The sequence below is a fragment of the Balaenoptera physalus genome (assembly GCF_965194825.1).
Source record: "Balaenoptera physalus genome assembly, chromosome: 1".
NCBI lineage: Eukaryota > Metazoa > Chordata > Mammalia > Artiodactyla > Balaenopteridae > Balaenoptera > Balaenoptera physalus.
In genome coordinates this window covers 48,242,947-48,261,530 of record NC_138882.1, presented here as the reverse complement: position 1 = coordinate 48,261,530, position 18,584 = coordinate 48,242,947, and the positions used below count along the sequence as shown (strand labels likewise).

At 43.3% G+C, this 18,584-nt stretch overlaps 1 protein-coding gene across 1 annotated transcript in view; it reads left to right on the top strand.

The window, feature by feature from the left end:
* Positions 1 to 898: 898 nt before the first annotated feature.
* LAMC2 (laminin subunit gamma 2) overlaps positions 899 to 18,584 on the top strand; it is a 60,777-nt gene continuing 43,091 nt past the window's right edge. Inside the window, exon 1 of the mRNA XM_082472759.1 lies at positions 899 to 1,154. Within this exon, the coding sequence (XP_082328885.1) occupies positions 1,076 to 1,154 (79 nt within the window). The 5' untranslated portion in view covers positions 899 to 1,075. The remainder of the gene's footprint in view (positions 1,155 to 18,584) is intronic.

Genomic DNA, 18,584 nt, shown 5'->3' with positions numbered 1-18,584 from the left:
AAAGCTTTCTCCTTGGTAGCCACCTCTTTGAATTAGTGCCACCAGCCTCCCTAGGGAAAGGGACAATGTAGGATACACCACTTGCAGTTTCTTACTCACCTAGGACAATGGACTTGGATGATACCCACAGTTGGACTCTACAGATATTTTCTAAAGGGCCCATAGAGAATGGCATGAGAAATATGCTCTCTGATGTAAAAAGAATATGAAATCTGGATCCTCTTTCTTGTTCAATCCAACAGAACACTAACGGAGCACCAAGTGCACGCTGGGTACTATACTAGTTGTTAGTGATACAGAATGGTACCTAGCCTAGTACAGACTGGTGGGAGGCCCACCAGTCAACAGATGACTTAATGAGTTACTAGGCCTGGTGATCAAGAGGTTATGGGGACCCAGGAGAGGAACCTTGGTCCAGCCAGGTGATGGTGAGGCATAGAATGATGTGTCACCAGAGTGGATAAGCTGGGGTAGGGCTACTGTATTTCAGAGAGAGGTTGAGCCTAGGCTGGAGGGTAAAGGGGACCCTGTTGTGACTGTTGGACTGGCCTGTTTTCCTTGTTGTCTTTCAGACCAGAGCTGATCACAGCTGCTGACTTATTTCTGAGTTTGCACACATGAGACTGGGCCTCCCAGTTGGAGGAAGGGGCAGGCTGCTAGCTACCTCCGAATTCTGCCCTGGACCACCCTGGGAGAGAAGGAGGGCTCAGGGGGATCTGGCACATTCCTCCAGAAGGATCCCTGGGCCGCAGCCGCTGCACCACACCCTCGGCCCAGGCCAGGTGTGCGCCCTTCTTGCGGCGAGGGGGGAGCCCGGCGGCTGGGGTGAGCGCTTTTACAGCTCCGTGTGTGCTGTGTTTGTCTGCTTCCCGAGGGCTGGGTCCTCCTTATTCACAGGTGAGTCACGCCTTGAAACACACGCTCTCTTCCTGTCAGGACTGAGTCAGGTAGAAGAGTCGATAAAACCACCTGATCAGGGAAAAGGAAGGCACAGCGGAGCGCAGAGTGAAAGCTCCCAGCCGCGAGGCTCAGGGCAGCACCCCTGCAGCGGCTGACTGCGCGGCCCGGCCCGGCCATGCCTGCGCTCTGGCTCAGCTGCTGCCTCTGCTTCTCGCTCCTGCTGCCTGCAGCCCGGGCCAACTCCAGGACGCCAGGTGAGTCCCTTCCAGGAGGAACGGCGCAGCCCTGGGCTGGGAACTGGCCTTTCCCTGCAGACCGTGATGGCGGCACGCACCTCCGAGGAGCCCCACTTTGTGAGAACCTCTTCAGAGCTCCCTCCTCCTGCCCCATCCGGGGCTCCTCCAGAGATTGGTTTACAATAATATTATATATTATTTACTAATACTGTATAAAGCTGTCTGATTTCAAAATATGAAGCCAATAGGTCGTGCCAAACCAGGGTTTTCCTTGCTTTAAAATTGTTCCTTCTTGATTGCTTTTTTGATCAAAGGGCTTCTGTTTGATCAGTAATAGCAAAACATGTTGGTATGTAAATTCTCTTCCCAATGTGTGTTTTTACTGATGGGATTTTGGTGAGAATGCTTTCTGTGACTGTGAGCCCCACAAAGATTGAAAAGGAATCTCTTCAGTCATCCTTCTGGAATTCCCGTTTCTTTGCAATGGAAAATGAGTTAAGAGTCTTAACAATGCTTTACTTTTGCATAACGTTGCTTTTTATAGTATTTTCACATAATATTCATTCAACAGGCATTTATTGGGCACCTATGTCATAGGTCATTTGATCTTATTTAGGGCACCCAGTGGCTGTCACTTCATGAGAAGTTCAACTCCTATAAACAAAACTTTCTGGGCACCTAGCAATGGTTTACTGTATGCATGTGTCAGCTATGACAACATATAAAGGGTGTTTTCCTTAAGTTTTACTTAGTAGTCACTTAGTTTTACCAATGATATTTGCCTGTGTAATTACCCCAAATTCTCAGGTTTATTTTTGCTTCTTGTATCTATCTGATGGCGTTTCAATAATTATCTCAATAGGTCCAAGAGCCATCTTCACACATGTGCATGTGTGAACATGGGACCAGGTTCATGGGTACATGGAATTATCTTAGATATTTCAATTATTACTTTGCAGTCTGGGTGATGCTGCCTGAATTGTATTTGAATGGCATGAATGTTTTAGCGTGTGTTTGAATGCATTTGATACAGTCTTTTTTTTTTCCTAAGATAATATTGGAATTAACTTCCAACCCATCATCCTTGACTACCATTTAAAAACCACTTATGCAAATGATCATGTGGGTTAGCGTCCCTCAGAATAAATAACTTTAACCTAGTGAGAAACATCCTAAAAGTAAGAACAGTCTTTGAATATTAGAATTCAGAGGAACTGCTTATGGATCAACTACTAGAATTCCTTGGTTTAAAAAAAGAAAATATGGAAATGGATTTGCACAAAGCTACATAAGCAGCTACTGGCAGAGACACATCTGGCACTTGATCCAGTGGTTCTTAGACTGGAACTTCAGGGACCACATTATACAAGTAATAAGGGAACAAGTTACATATGTTTTATATAACGAGTAACTATTGAAGCAATTTCCTTTTTTGGCTGTAGCTGAGTGTATGTGTGTGCGTTAGCATTAGATAACAGAAACAAATATGTAGGGTGATGAATTGTTTAATAAAATAACTGTTTAATAAACTGTTTAATAAAATCAGACTCAAGAGGACAGAGTTCGAACTCTAACTTCTCCAGGATGGACAAGCTCTGAGTATTCCATCTACGTCATTAAGTCAGAAGCAGCGTTTAGGCTCATTTCCAGACTTTCCCCTTCCTTAAAGACAGGCCACTTAAAATACTAGGCTGCCTTCTCAAAGGGCTTCATTTGGGGCTCAATGAGAGTGTGAAAAGTTTGTGTTAGGCTAGAGCACACATGCTTTCCCATTTATGGGATGCTGTAATGTAGTGAGAGTTGGACCGAAAGTGTGGTGCCTGCCACCTCCCAAAGTGACCTGCGTGCACCTCTGCGAGCCTAAAGCAGTGATGTTGCTTCCTGGGTGTTCCCTTGCAGGTGAAATTATGGTGTTAGATATAATCAGAGTTGGTCTCAGCTAAAGCACAGGTTTTAGAGTCAGCCTGACCTGGCTTCAAAATTTGGCTGATTCACTTACTGGTCCCTTATTCGTAACCATTCAGGTTCCTCAGCTGCTTGGAGTCTGCTCTTTGCCTGTTAAGTGGAGGCAATAGTGCTGTGTGTCCTTGCAGGTCTGCTGAAAGGATGAGATGTTACTGTAAGGTGCCTTAAAATGCCTAGAACCACGTTTCTTCAAAAGGTCTCATGCTGGGCTTCCCTGGTGGTGCAGTGGTTAAGAATCCGCCTGCCAATGCAGGGGACACGGGTTCAAGCCCTGGTCTGGGAAGATCCCACATGCCGCGGAGCAATTAAGCCCACGTGCCTCAACTACTGAGCCCGCGCGCCACAACTACTGAGCCCACGTGCCACAACTACTGAAACCCGCACTCCTAGAGCCTGTGCTCCACAACAACAGAAGCCACCGCAATGAGAAGCCCGTGCACCACAATGAAGAGTAGCCCCCGCTTGCCGCAACTAGACAAAGCCCGCGCGCAGCAACGAAGACCCAACACAGCCAAAAATGAATAAATAAAATAAATTAATTAAAAAAAAAAAGTCTGATGCCAAAGTCTGATGTAGTGAACTCAGATGCTTAGAGGTCGTTAAGAAAGATAGAGACTCCCCTTCAGGAGCTCACAGTTGGTGTGAATGTGGGTGTAGCTCCAATGGTCTGGATCATAGTTCGCTTGGGGAGGTATGACTGGAGAAGGGAGATAAGAATGCGACTAGAAATGTAGCCAAGAATCTGGTTGTGAAGAGCCTTACGTACCAGTCTGTGCCATTAGGTTGGTACCCTGTAGGCAAAGAAGGGTTGCGGTTGCAAATGTTTTGTAAGTGGGGTGGGTGTGGTCAGATTCATGTTGAAAAGATCACTCACTTAAGGGCTTAGAGGATGGAGGTGAGCTAGGAGAGGCAAACAAACGGCCATTGCAATAATCCAAAGGAGAGGTGATGAGGGCTTACCTCATGGTGGTGGAATAGTAAAGAGGAAACAGATCACAGAGACATTTAGAAGGTAAAATTGGAAGAATTTGGTGATCCAATGTGTGTGTGCGTGTGTTAGGGATAATAGTAAGGGAAAATTGTGAGAAATGAGGAAGAGTCCAAGATGGGTCCCAGGCTTCAGGCTTGTGTAGTTGGTTAGACAGTGATGCCGTTAAAGGAAATGAGGACTATAAGAGACGATCAGATTTGGGAGCGAGGCTGGGCGATGGATGAAGCGAAGGAAGTGAGTTTCTATGGGGATCTGTTGTATTTGAGATGCAAGTGGGGATGTCCAGTGAACAGCTGGAGCTATGATTTTGAAATTTAGAAGAAATTCAAACAATATAAAGTTGGGAGCCCAAAGGTGGAAAACAAAGCCTTGACAATAGATGAGACTACCCGAGACAAAGAGACAAAAGAAACCTCAACACTGAACAAGGAGATGGAAGAACAGTGAAGGAGAACAGGAGGAAGGGGCATTGAGGCTAGAGGAGAATCAAGAAAGAGGAGAGTTTTGTTAGCCCAAGGAAGAGTTTCGCCAATGTAAGAATCATAAATGGTACTCAGAGGTAGAAATATTAATACGCAAAGAATGAGGACTAAGAGACACTGTTGGATTCAGCCATCAGGTAAGTTTTAAAGCAATTGTTCTAGAATGGTGAACTCAGAATCCAAGATTATTTAAATCACTCATTTAGTTTCTCCCATGGCCTGATGCTAGAAAAGAAGTGCCGTGGAGAGTGGAATGGACCCCTGGAAAGGTTTACACTCTCATAGATTCTGTTATTAAATTGTTGAAGTGGGACAGCATCATGCGTAGGGGTGCAGGCTCTGTAGTAAGACTGCCTGGGTTCAAATCCTAGCACTGTCGTTTACCACTTAAGGGGCTGAGGTAAGCTACCTCACGTGTTACTCGGTTTCCTCATCTCTGAGATGAGGGTAATAAATAATTGTGATTATTATATGTAAAGCATTTTGCACAGTGCCTAGTAAACACTCACCGTGTTCGATATTATTGTTATATAACTAACTGCTCTGCCAGTACTGAATGTCAGTATAATGCCTTTTGTGTTTTAAGTGGTAAAGTTTTGGAAGAGGCTCCTTTCGTTAGTCCAGGAAAGGTGATGAGGAGCCCTTTGGCTCAGGTTGAAATGAACCCTAAATTTTACCCAATGAAACAAATGGAATTCCTGACAAGGAACCCAAAGCGGATTGGAATTTCAAGATTGGGTTTCATATCATTTTTTTTTTGCCTTTTGTCAGCCAGACCTCATCACATATGATAGATTCAGCACACCTGTTACTCTCTAGAACATGCCCATGTATAAGATGACCCCGACATAAGATGATCTCTCACTTCTCAATGGGAAGATCTCCCTCTCACGCCATCAAAAAAAAAAAAGGGGGTTGGTTAACCTTTTCTTTCTCTTGCCACACTGCAGGATCTTAGTTCCCTGACCAGAGATCAAACCCATGCCCTCTGCAATGCAAACACGGGGTCTTAACCACTGGACCGCCAGGGAATTCCCAGTTTGGCTAACTTGATTATGAAACATTGAGCAATATAGATGCAGTGGTCGTGTGTCTCTTTACATTTAATTTAGTAAATTAGTTTTGCAAACATATTTAAAGTCACATAATCTGTAAAAGAATAACTTAGAAGTATTCATTTGTTCACTTACATTTCATGTAGTAATTATATTCAAATTCCATCTTTAATATTCCTAAAGCCACTTTAATGCAGTTTTCTCCCTACTTCAGACCAGGTGACTTGAGACACAGCTCTATCTGAGTTTGCTTTTGCTGCTGTCACTGGAATGTACACCATTTCAGAACATGAAAAAGATTTTAAAATTATCCCGAAGCGCACACTGTGATCGTCACAGCATGATCATCTTGAAAGTCTTACTTATGACGACTTTCAGCACTCACAACTGTGGGATGATGAACAATTATGAGAATTATGTTTGGCCTCTTTCTTGCTAATAAATACCTAAAACATTGATTGAGGTCATTTCAGGTTAACATGTCTTCCCCAAATAATACTTTATTTTAAAAATGAAGTAATTGAGAAAGTGCTGTATAATATGAGAGATTTTGAAAAGACTTAAATGTGGCCTTATATTCACCTTATATTCTAGTATATATAGTAAATGGGAGTATAGAATTGGGTTGGAGTGTAAGCTGGAGATTCCTATGTAAGCTTAAATTCTGAGTGCCCTGAACTGGATTCTGGCAGCCACTGGTTTAGCTCCACTGATCAAAGAAGCTGAGGATGAATGTTGATTTGTGATCAGTGTTTATGGGAAAGTCAGGAACATGAAATTAAGATGTTGAGGCCATCCTGGGAATATTTTTCCCATTTAAGTTCTTGGTGGCTCAACTATATTGACATTTTTTTTTTCTTCTAGCTTCCATGTCAGCCATTGTGAAATCTTCTAGCTTATGTATTTATTTATTTTTTTTAATATTTATTTTTTGGCTGCGTTGGGTCTTCGTTTCTGTGCGAGGGCTTTCTCTAGTTGTGGCAAGTGGTGGCCACTCTTCATCGCGGTGCGCGGGCCTCTCACTGTCGCGGCCTCTCTTGTTGCGGAGCACAGGCTCCAGACGCGCAGGCTCAGTAGTTGTGGCTCACGGGACTAGTTGCTCCGCGGATGTGGAATCTTCCCAGACCAGGGCTCGAACCCATGTCCCCTGCATTAGCAGGCAGATTCTCAACGACTGCACCACCAGGGAAGCCCATATTGACATTTTTTTTTCCTAGAGAAATTTCCAAGGACAAGACTTGAACCATCTATTACAGACCAGTGTAGAAATAGGAACTCCATAGATTCTGGAATACTCTAATTTAGTCACAAATTAGACATAGCAGATTACTGAATCATTACTGGGCTGTGTTCTAATATAACCCCCAGGTACATGATGTAATATTTGAATCACACCCAAAGCCAAAAGCTGAGTCTCTTCTGTGTCTCTGGGTGACTCTCTGTCTGTATATGTGCCTCCCCAACTATCATGTGCTTCCTTATGTCGTGAAAGAAGAAAAGACTGGTTCTTTCTCTAACATTGATCATGTGAGGACTCCTGCCGTATCAGAGGAAGGTGGAGATCAATTGGGCAAATGTACACATATCCTGGACTTCTTCAGGCTTGTCGACCACTTACAGAAACCCAACTGTTTCTTTTCCAGATTTTATTTTTAATTCACTGTGTGAATATGGATATTCATATTCTAAAAAAAATTAAATGGCAACCAAATCATTTCCCACACTAATTTAAACATTAGGAAAATGATGAAATCTTCAGCTGCACTTATATGGGGTATTTCTTACAAAAAGTTTTGCATGTTTCACCACTTTCTTCTCTTATTACAACATCATGGAACTAAATGAGAATGGCCCTTAAGAGTTCTCTACAGGAGCTTCTCCTTTTATAGTTGAGGAAAATGACACTCAGAGAGGCAAAGTAACTGTCCAAATTCTCACGGTTGGTTATAACAGAGCTGGGCTGCGGCATGTATGACCCTCATTTATAGATTGGAAAATTGAGGCACAGGAAAATGATTGCCTTGACCAGAGCCAGGCAGTTAATAACAGAATCAGATTTCAATTGCTAGTTTAATTTTCTTTAACAAGATATCCCATTGGCTTATTTCTCATTCTTTTAAAGAATTTTCATTTAAATCAATTTTCAGACCCGATGGAATCTTGATGTATTATAAGAACATCCCTTATGCTTCTAGATGGGACATCTGTTCAGACATCTCTATTTGTGTGAGTCAATAGAGTGGCCTTTCCTTTAAAAATGTCAGCGAACAGCAGGTTAAAACCAAGCACAAATTCCAGTCTCTGGGGTCCTGACAAGAGAACAGATTTCAGACTACTAAGTTTCCTCTTCTCTTTGTTCAACTCTCTTTATAGATTATCACACAGCTTGGAATTGACCAAGTGGCTCAGGACAGTTGAGGGACAGCAATAAGCCTTTCTGCTTCACCTGTCAATGTTTTGAATGAATTTATTTATTTATTTATTTATTTATTTTTGGCTCTGTTGGGCTTTGTTGCTGTGCGCGGGCTTTCTTTAGTTGTGGTGAGCGGGGGCTACTCTTCGTTGCAGTGCGTGGGCTTCTCATTGCGGTGGCTTCTCTTGTTGTGGAACATGGACTCTAGGCATGCGGGCTTCAGTAGTTGTGGCTCATGGGCTCAGCAGTTGTGGCTCGCGGGCTCTAGAGAGCAGGCTCAGTAGCTGTGGTGCACAAGTTTAGTTGCTCCGCGGCATGTGGGATCTTCCCAGACCAGAGCTCGAACCTGTGCCCCCTGCATTGGCAGGCGGATTCTTAACCACTGCGCCACCAGGGAAACCCCTGAATTTATTTAAGCATCGTTGTGTCCAGAGGTATTTTCTCTCTCTGCTGGAGACTATTGGTATATATTTTGAAGTCTTTCAGTTTCACGGCCAGAGCATTGACCATTAAGCTTCATACATATTTACTGCTCTTTCAAATCACTACCCGTTTTGCTCTTGAATAAAGGAAACTCCTAATGTTTAAAGATCATTTCTCATTTCGATAGGCTGGTCTACTTTGTGAGAGCAATGGATCCAACAGCATCCCAAAGCTGCCGCTCTTGCCTCATCCAGGGGGTTGTACGTGGGACATGGTAGGAGGGGGTCTTCACATGCTGAGATCTGAGGGGGCAGAACCCAGGCCACAGATGACCTGGCGTGGGAAATGACAGCAGAGCAGCAGCCCATTTGTCCGACTGGGTTGCAGGACACGTTGCTCCCACTCCCTGCTGGAGGCTTCATGGTCCAAACTCTTCCTAGAATATTTGCTACTTCTCTTTATGGATAGATAAAAATGGCTGGGCTCCTAAAGCCCATTTAATTCATTCTCCTGTCTTTAAGCAATACAATTTTAATTTATTATTTTCAAATGGATTTTTTTCAGCAATGAATCTTTAAGGAAGGTGTTATAAATGCATTTCATACTTTTTCCAACATTGCAATGTACATGAATTACCACGTTCTTTTGGCAAAACTAAGAAGTCTAGTGGTGCATAGTAAGCATGCACATACCTAAATGTGTGTACCTTTGTGAAGGAATGTAGTGATAGCAAAAAATCTGTGGCTAATCTCCTTGTACAAAAATATCTTGTTCATAAAAGCAATGAATGGTTTAAAGAGGAAGAATCATTAGGTAACTTTTTTTTTAAGGAGTCAACAAAACACAAATTTAAGCAATTGAAAAACCACATTTAATGTATACTCCAAAAAGCATTTCAGTACAAATCAGAATTGCCTTTTAAACTTTCCTTTATTCAGACTCGTCGTACATGATTTCTTTCCTTTTGGTCCTCATTGCTTCAGGGGCCACCTCTAGCCATCCTGGACTCTCTAATGTCCTTTACTTCGGCTGCTTCTTAAAGGGGCATATGATACCTTTTCCTGGGCCATGTAGCAAGTGCTCAAAAAATACTATGCTCTTTGATTAACAGTCCGATGTGCTTTCTGTATTGGGATGCTTTTCTTTATAGATCATCTCATGGAGATATAGAAATTTCTACAGCAATTTCTGTGGTCAGAAGGGTGTAGGGTTACATGTGGTGATAGAATCCTCACCGCGATCACTGCTGATCACACCCTGTAGCTGACACCAGCTGTCTCGGAGTCGAGCCCTTAAAGACGCCTGGTGTAAGAGAAGGGAGCCTCTCCTGTGTCCCTTGTGTCCTAACCTTCTCTTCCCTCTCACCTTTGCTACTCAGACAAAAATTGGCATCCCCAATCTCTCTGTTCACTGGGGCTTCTTTCCCTCTCCCCACTGTCTGCCTGGGCCCTGGTGGGGTGTTAGGGAAGACATCTCCAGGTGTGGTCTCCTGGTCTAGCCCCCACCAGGCTGAGTCATCCACAGTCCACGTGTGCCATTTCTAAGTCTAGGTTATAATAAAATGTGCTATGAACTCTTGATGAAAATAGGTGACTGCTTTTAAGCCATAGTCATTCAAAAGGAAAATGTGGTGATCTGAGTTTCATTGACTCTTGATGACTTAGAGTTGAAAAGATTTGTCCGTGTTCTAGCCTTCAAAATTGCCCATGCGATTAGAGTACTGACCTCTGTTGTTTCTCTCCTCAGAGCACTTCACGTCGCAGGCTAACTTGCACTGCTTGGACATTTACACGTCCAGGGAAACAAACGATCAGGCAGGATAGGGCACCAGTGGTCCTTGCTGTGCTGGCCTAAAAGACAGCTGTGAAAAATGTGAGGCAGAGAAAGGAATTCAGTTAAAAAACTCTTAGCGAGGGACGTAACATTTCCGTTTTCTTATTCTAGTTAGAAAACATATTGTGACAGACCTGAAGAATCTGAAACTGGAAGCAGTCACACATCAAACCATAAAATTCAAGATCACTTTAAATGATGAAATGTTCATATTTTGTTTTAAAGCATTTACCCAAGCTGAGAAACATATTAAGCTTTGGAAAGAAAAATCTCATGGAGGAGGTTTTAAATCTAAAAAATATGAGCATTTTCATTTTTTTATTATAATTGAAGAAAAATACTCATCTTGTCATCCTGAGTATCTCAGATTTGGAGATAATTTCAACAATTGCTTTTCTTCTGAAAATGAGCATCTGTCAGGATTTTTTAGAGTATACTATTCTCACCTTTACTTTTAGTCACCATTTTCTATCTAGTCATTTACATTTGGACTTCCTAATGAAGGGCCTCATTATAGCTGACTTCCTGGAGGTAAAGTTTGCTATCTTTGAGCAGAAAAGGTTGTCAGTGTACATGAGGCCAGTTCTTTGACTCAGAGGAAGGGAATGATATCTAAATAATAATAAATTAAGATTGAATTTTTAGCATAACTTCTCTGAACAAACCAAAGGTAAGAGGATGGTTGAGGTAGGGTAGCCCCAATCCACATCTCCCCACCATGACGCTTGTCCTCTGCAGCAAGAATTTTAAGAAGCAGAGGAAGTCAAGACCTAAAATGAAATATAAGTGAAATGAATGGGAGAGAGATGAGGAGGTCCCAGTGGGGAGTGTTATGTGAAATTAGGCTGGAAAAGTAGATAGGATTAGGCCGTGGAAGTCTTTGTAGGCAATGTTAAGGAGTTCTGGTCTTTATCCTAAAAGTAAAGGAAAGGCGTCAGAGAGTTTGAATCAGGGAGGTATTGGTAAAATTTGTATTTGGAAAAGTTTTTCTGACTACTGAGCGGAGGGAGGCAAGAGAAGTTGCAGGGGATCCAGTTATGAAGCTTTGCAGGCAAGCGGTGGTTGGGGTTTGGTCTAGAGTGGCCATAGTGGAGATAGAGTTGGGTGGACTTGAGCTATGTAGACAGTTATATCAATAAAATTGGGAGTTGAATAGAATAGAGGCAAGCGAGAAAGATGGAGACCCTATAAGGATAGTTCCCAGCTTTCTGACTTGAAGGGATGACAATCACAGGTTTGGTTTTAAACATGTTTTGTGTAAACAGCTTTTGAGACAATCAGCTGGAAATGTAAAGTGGATGACTGGGCATGAGGGTCTAGAGTTGAGAATGAATTCTGGGCCAGGGAAGTATCTTGGTATGTCAATACCCATCGTGGTTATTGAAGCCCTTGGCTTGGATGAGAGAGTTCTTCAGTGAGAGGCATGGAGGTTCAGGACTGAGCCTTGAGGAACACCAACACTTCGAGTTGGGGCAAGGAGAGGATCCCGCAAAGACTTGGATGGGGCAGGGGGTGAGGGGCATAAGCCAAGGGGAAGTACGGTACAGTACAGCACCATAGTATCCAAGGGAAGAGAGTTTCAAAAAGGAAGGAGAGAGAAAAACATTCAATGTCTCAAAAAGGGAATGCGGGGCACAAAATACCAGAAATGAAACATAAGGCACATACCTTTCCTCTAAATAAGGAAGAGAATTGAGCACGGTTTCTAAGTGGTTTATACGTGGACTCATCCACAGGAGATTAGGGGCAACTTATTATAAACTTGCTGCTGTTTCACTAAATCAGTATTAGTGCACTGAGCAGCTGAAATGGCAGCAAGAGCAGCAAAGCTCAACGTAATAGCAGCCAGCACACACTGTCAGGTTCAAACATGACGATTAGATTCCTAGCTCCTGAGATAGTCCCACACAGCGGCCAAGTACACTACCTGTCAAGGCTGCCTGATCACGGCAAACTGATCTCATGGTCTCAAGCCTGCCTCCTCCCCTCGCCCCTCCTCCCGCGCAGCCCTAGGCATGTTGCCCTTCGAGATGGCAGCTCCGGGCTCACACACAGAAGACAGGCAGTCCTGGCACAGAAATAGTTCATCCGGTGAGAGCAGCAACCTGAAAGTCTCAGACAACTCCTTCTAACAAAAGTATCACATTCTTCTCACAATTCTTTCTGTTCTCATCTCACCATGTATTTTTTGGGTACAGACATTAGTTATTTTACACTGAATACCCTATATGTAGACAATGAAAATTTTATGTATTGTGTTGAGAAAATTTCATATTGGGTCCCTAGAGTCCTGGGAGATTTCTGTAAGTTCCAGTTCTTGTTTGGCTTTTCTTAGAGTCAGACTGCCTGCTTTCCTTCCTTCTTTCCTTCCTTCCGTCCTCCCTCCCTCCCTTCTTTCCTCCTTCTGTCCATTCTTCCATCTATCCTTCTAGCTAACCAATCCTTCCAGCCAGCCATTCATCCACCGGTCACAGTCTCAAGCCCTGTACTAGGTACTATGGGGTACAAAAGTGAGAAATGCTATAGAGGAAGTAAGTCATGTACACAAATAGTGATGACTCAGGATATAAAGTGATAAGTGCTGAGAGAGATGGGGATGAAGACCTGTGGGCATCCAGAGAGAGAAGCTCTTAAAGGGTTATCAGTAGAGACCGAACACTATCTAATTTATGTTCCTAAGACCTCTCTGGCTGCCGCGTGGGTTTAGGGAGGGTGTGAGCAGGTAGTGCCCACGCAAAGGAAACAGCAAGCCTGAAGGCCCGAGGAGGGAAAGAGCTTGGTGCACCCCAGGATTCGTGGGTGCGAGGGTCTGTGTGTTGGAGTCCAGTGAACAAGAGCTAGAAAGAGGACCGAGGTCAAGTTGGAGAGGTCAGCAGGGCCGAATCTTCAGGGTTTTTGAAAGGAGTTTGGATTTGAAATTTTGTTGTTACTGTTAGAACACTAAAGAGCATTGATGTTCCGCCATACGAAGGTGGAAATTAGATCAGCTTGGTGAAAAGCAGAGCTGTGTTTTTTTACATTTAGAACAATAGAAAGAGGATCTGCTTGTACACAATTGACCATATGAATGCCAGATTGTTGCAACGTTCTTGTAATTGCTTCTAATGTTTCCTCTGGGGAATTTAAAGTGAGGTCTTGATGAACTGCAGCCACTGATGCTGATTATACCAAGACCTTGCCCCGAGTACAACCCTAGGAAATATTTTCAGTTTCCTTTCATTCTCCGAAGGATACAGCTTGGAAACAGCCTTTGCCCCTGAGCTTCCTGTCCTGACCCGTTAGAGTCGTGTGTTTGAGCGAGGGTGGGAGTGTTAGGTGAGCCTGAGGCAGTCCGCCCACGTTGCTGCATTGTTTGTGGAGTTTCCAACTCCTGAATCTTCCTCCTGGTCGGGAGCGTGGGTGGTGGTGGGCAGCTCAGCCTGTGTCTGGCTGCCCGGCAGGCTTTTCTAAGAAGCACCTTGAGGGTCAGTGATGGTATGCTATTATAGTTATTATGATAATAAATGCTTAAGTGCCAAAGAAGCAGTATACATCGGAGTCAGACACAATTACCACCCACGCTTTACTAGACTGAAAGAAATACATGAAAATCAGTAAAATGATTCTGTTTCCGATTTGTTTACGCAGGGCTTGAGGTGCACTTGATGAATCTCGCTCCTTTAGCTGTGGAGATCATTCCCCGCTGACGGGGCAAGGATTTAATGAGGCAGAGTGAGGGGGTGGAGAGAGGATAAGACAAAACCTTGAAGAGATGTCCCTGATTTGGAAAGAGTACCATACAAATGAATAGTCAAGTAAGAGTAGTGGGTAGGGCCTGGCTCCTATGATACAGAGTTCAGTGAAACAGGGGGAAAGATCCTGCTGCTTTTAATTCCTAGACCCTACAAGGCTTCAGGTCTATTCAGGGTCTGAGTCTGATTTGTTTCTGTATTTTCTGGTACAGTGATAGCTTAATGCCAGGTCCTGGACCCGTGCCTGTCCATGGTGAAGTGAGGAAAACAAGGATAACGTGATGAGTATGTGACAAAGCCCAGTAAATGTCAAATAAGTATATATTTAATGTCTTAGTTGAAGAAATAAAACATTGCAACTCCCTTTATTGAAATCTTGCCGGCTCAGGGCTTCCCTGGTAGCACAGTGGTTAAGAATCCACCTGCCAATGCAGGGGACACAGGTTTGAGCCCTGGTCCGGGAAGATCTCACATGCCGTGGAGCAACTAAGCCCGTGCGCCACAACTACTGAGCTCGCACTCTAGAGCCCGCGAGCCACAACTACTGAAGCTCGCTCACCTAGAGCCCGTGCTCCGCAACAAGAGAAACCACTGCAATGAGAAGGCCGCGCACTGCAATGAAGAGTAGCCTCCGCTCGCCGCCACTAGAGGAAGCCCGCACACAGCAATGAAGACCCAACACAGCCAAAAATAAAAATAAAATAAAAAAAGAAAGAAATCTTGCTGGCTCACGAAGTCCCAGTGTCCAAAATGAATGAAATAATTGTACATCTCATTGAGGCCAGAAGGAAGGAGAAAAAGGAGTAAGAATCAGTTAAACAAAATCTATCAGTGAGGTCCTTTGGAGAGAAAGGGGATTTATCCAGAGAGGGAAAGGAAAATCTGCAACAAAATGACAGGTGAATAGTTTGATACATTTGTTATAGAAATAATTGAAGATAATTGAAAACATCGTGCCTGATAGACAAATAGCCAAAGATCATGAAGAGACCGGTATCAAAGTAGAGATAAAATAGTAAACCAGCATATGGCACTTTTCAACCCTCCCTTCCTACTCACTTTACCCACCTCCAGCTACCTATTTCCTTTCACTGCTTTATGTATTTCTCCTTAACAAATATTGCTATCCACATATTCTCCCTATATTATTTACCTGGTTTATTTTCTTTTCCTCCAATTTGCATGAAAACTCCATGAAGGCTGGGACATCTATTGGTTTTGTCTGCCTCTAAATCCCCAGTGCCTAGAACACTGCCTGGCACATAGATGCTCAATCTATATTTATTGGGTGAATGGACCTTGACAGATGATTCCCAGCCGACCCAGGACATGTCCAAGACCCCCATCTTTATACTTCCATCACTTGCTTTTGTGTCAAGACTCCCTGATGGAAACTAGACAACGTATTTATAAAATTTACAGCTGACCCCAAATTTGGAAGAATAGCAAGTAGATTACAAAATAAAAATGAAAAAAAATTCTAGACATAAAATTGAACAAGGCTAAACATAAGGGAAGGAAAGTATAATCAAAAGCATTTTTAGCATATCCTCTTGTTTTAAAGTGTATTATAGGTGTGTATTTAGGTCTGTGAATCTTAATAAATCATAATATAAGTTACCAAGAAAGGCTATTTTCTGGATTGGGGTCGTATGGAGAAAAGTGTCCCCTCAATTAACAGGGAAGAGAGTAACTGCTAAATATTGGTATTTGTATTTTCTTTTTTTTGGCTGCTGCCTCACAGCATGCAAGATCCTTAGTTCCCCCACCAGGGATTGAACCCGTGCCCCCTGCAGTGGAAGCATGGAGTCTTAACCATTGGACCGCTAAGGAAGTCCCTAGTATTTGTATTTTTTTTTCTTTTTTAAAAATTTTTAAATTTTTTGGCTGCATTGGGTCTTCGTTGCTGCACGCGGGCTTTCTCTAGTTGCGGCGAGCAGGGGCTACTCTTCATTGCGGTGCGTGGGCTTCTCATTGGTGGCTTCTCTTGTTGCGGAGCATGGGCTCTAGGCACACGGGCTTCAGTAGTTGTGGCTTGTGGGCTCTAGAGCGCAGGCTCTTAAAGCATGTCCAGACATATGGGGCCACATGGAGTCCTGAAGATGGTAGAAACACATCTAGGGGTTTCCTGAAGTTCAAGAGAACATTCATTCATTTGTTCATTAAAAATACCTCAAATACCTACTATGGACCGGGCACTGTGCCATACAGTAGGGCTTTATATTTCCTTCTCTAAAGCATGAGATGTGTTTTCAGCCTGTTAGAAGAGCAGAGTCCAGTGCAAAGATTTGCCCTTGGACACAGCTTTATTTTAAAAAAATTTTAAAAATATTTTTTGGCCAACCTTTAAAAATCAGTAGATTTCATACCCAAAGCCAGACTTCTGTCTTTAAAAAACATTAAGTGGAAATGCTGATTACAATAGGCATCATTCCCATGGGGCTACCATTGGCTCGGGGTGAAGGGCTGCTTCTTCCTTTAGCCCTTTTGTCAGCGTCCCCACTGCTCCCTGTTGCCTTACTCCTGGCCTAACAGTGCCCTTTGGCAACCAACGTGTCCTGGTAGTGGCTGGGCAGAAATCAGTCACAGAATGAAAAAGACCAGGCACAAGCTGTAGGAGGCCCATTTTATTAAGCCCAGTTGCAAGAATATTCTGGAATTTGAAAAATAAAGATTTTTTTTTTTCCAGCAGTGAGAATGAATAATAATTGCTCTTAGGGAAGTTAGTCTAAATTTGGGAGATGATTTGAGAGAGGCCATGTTTCACATGCATCAAGGACAGAAAGGATTATTCCATGCCAAAGGAGCAAACTCTCTCTCCTCAGTCTCTGGGTGTGAATGTTTGGAAGATTCGATAGTGAGCCAAGTGCAGTGCAGCTAAGTGTTGAGCTCAGCGCAGCCTGGTAGCTTCAGAGTCCCACAGGCAAGGCTGGAGAGAGTTGCTTCCTGGCATTTTCACATACTGCAGATACAGGCGGCCAATACATTCCCCAGGCCTGAGGCCCACAGGTCCCCTCACTCCAGCCTGCATAAGCCTGGGCTTAAAGGGAAACCCATTTGAGAAGAGGAGGGTAGCTTAGCGATAGGTTTGTAGCTGAGTTCCAGAGTGGAGATGCTGGCTGAAGGCCTCCCTTACTGGAACTATACTGCATCTCCATTGAAGGCTGTGAATTTAAAAGAGGAACATCAATTCTTTCATAGTAGAGCTTTAAAGGAGAAAGGACAGAAGGAGAGGGAAATGGTTAAAAAAAAGATTATAACAAGGTTATCTGTTTTTAAAATAGTGCTCTAAAAATATATCATTTCCTTATGAAATTAACTACTGCCAGCAAAAAGTTTGTTTTGAATAAAAAAGACACAATGAAAAGTTCGTAATTATTTTGAGATTGCTCCCAAAAGTCATCCGGGGTAGAGAGGGCATTGGCTCAGTGTGTGACCCAGCTGGGTAACCTCCCAAGGATCTCTGGCTGGTGAGTTTAGCTCCTAATTGTGCCTAATGAGGTACCTGGTAGAAATTTCACAGCACATGACAGCTGTGTGGTACATCTGTTAGAAATCCAAAACAACAAATTGGTTACACAAACATTTTTTGGGAAAGATTCAGCTTGGCACCAGTTCTGTGAAAAAGCCCTGGGAGTTTGAATTGAATGCAAACTTCATATGCTGTGAGTTTAATGAAATGTTAGGCTCATCCATGGAATTATAATATCTGGTCCTGCTGTAAGCCGAGCTGTTCAAACCACACTTGAAGAACTGGAATAAATTCTGGTCATTTAAAGACAGATAGTGAAAATTAGAGTTTGTTCCTAGGAGGGGCATCAAGAAGAAATCATGACCTGGGAAATGGTTGAAAGTCCTGGAGGTGACAGGTCTCCAGTTTAACCCGAAGAAGAAAAGACTAAAGAGGGAGATGCTCCAACTATCTTCTGATACTCAAGGACTTGGCTGATGCAGCACCTTGTAAAACAGTGCCTGAAAGAAACGTCTGATGGTACATAAATAAGTGGAGAAGAGAGTAGGTATGCCAGTGTGTGTGCCTGTGTGTGTGTGTTGTTTTCCAGGGAAGAACAGAACACATGGTAAAAATTACAGGAAGGGAGGCGGATTTAAAACTGCATAAAAATAATTTGTAATAACCAGTGCTGTTGAAGGAGGGATGGGACATCTTACTAGATTAGGAAGAATTCTAGAAGGGTCTGAGTAGCTCTCTATGAGGGAGTTATAGAAAGAATACCTACATGCAGTGGCAAGCCAGCTCTTGGAGGCATAGGGATAACATAGAAAGGTGAGGGCATTGCAGTTGGACAGACCTGGGAGCAATTACATCCTTGCCACTTAGCTGTGTGACCTTACGTGAGACACCTACCCCCTCTAAGCATTCATTTCTCCATCTGTTGACTGGGGATAATTGAACCCATGTTAAAGTGTTACTGTGAGAATGAACTGAGCTGCTGAACGTAAAGTCCTGGATATAGAGTGGATATCTCTGGATAGATGTTCTTGACTTTGCCTAGATTACGTGGCATCCAAAGGCGTAAGAGAGTGTTTTAGGAGC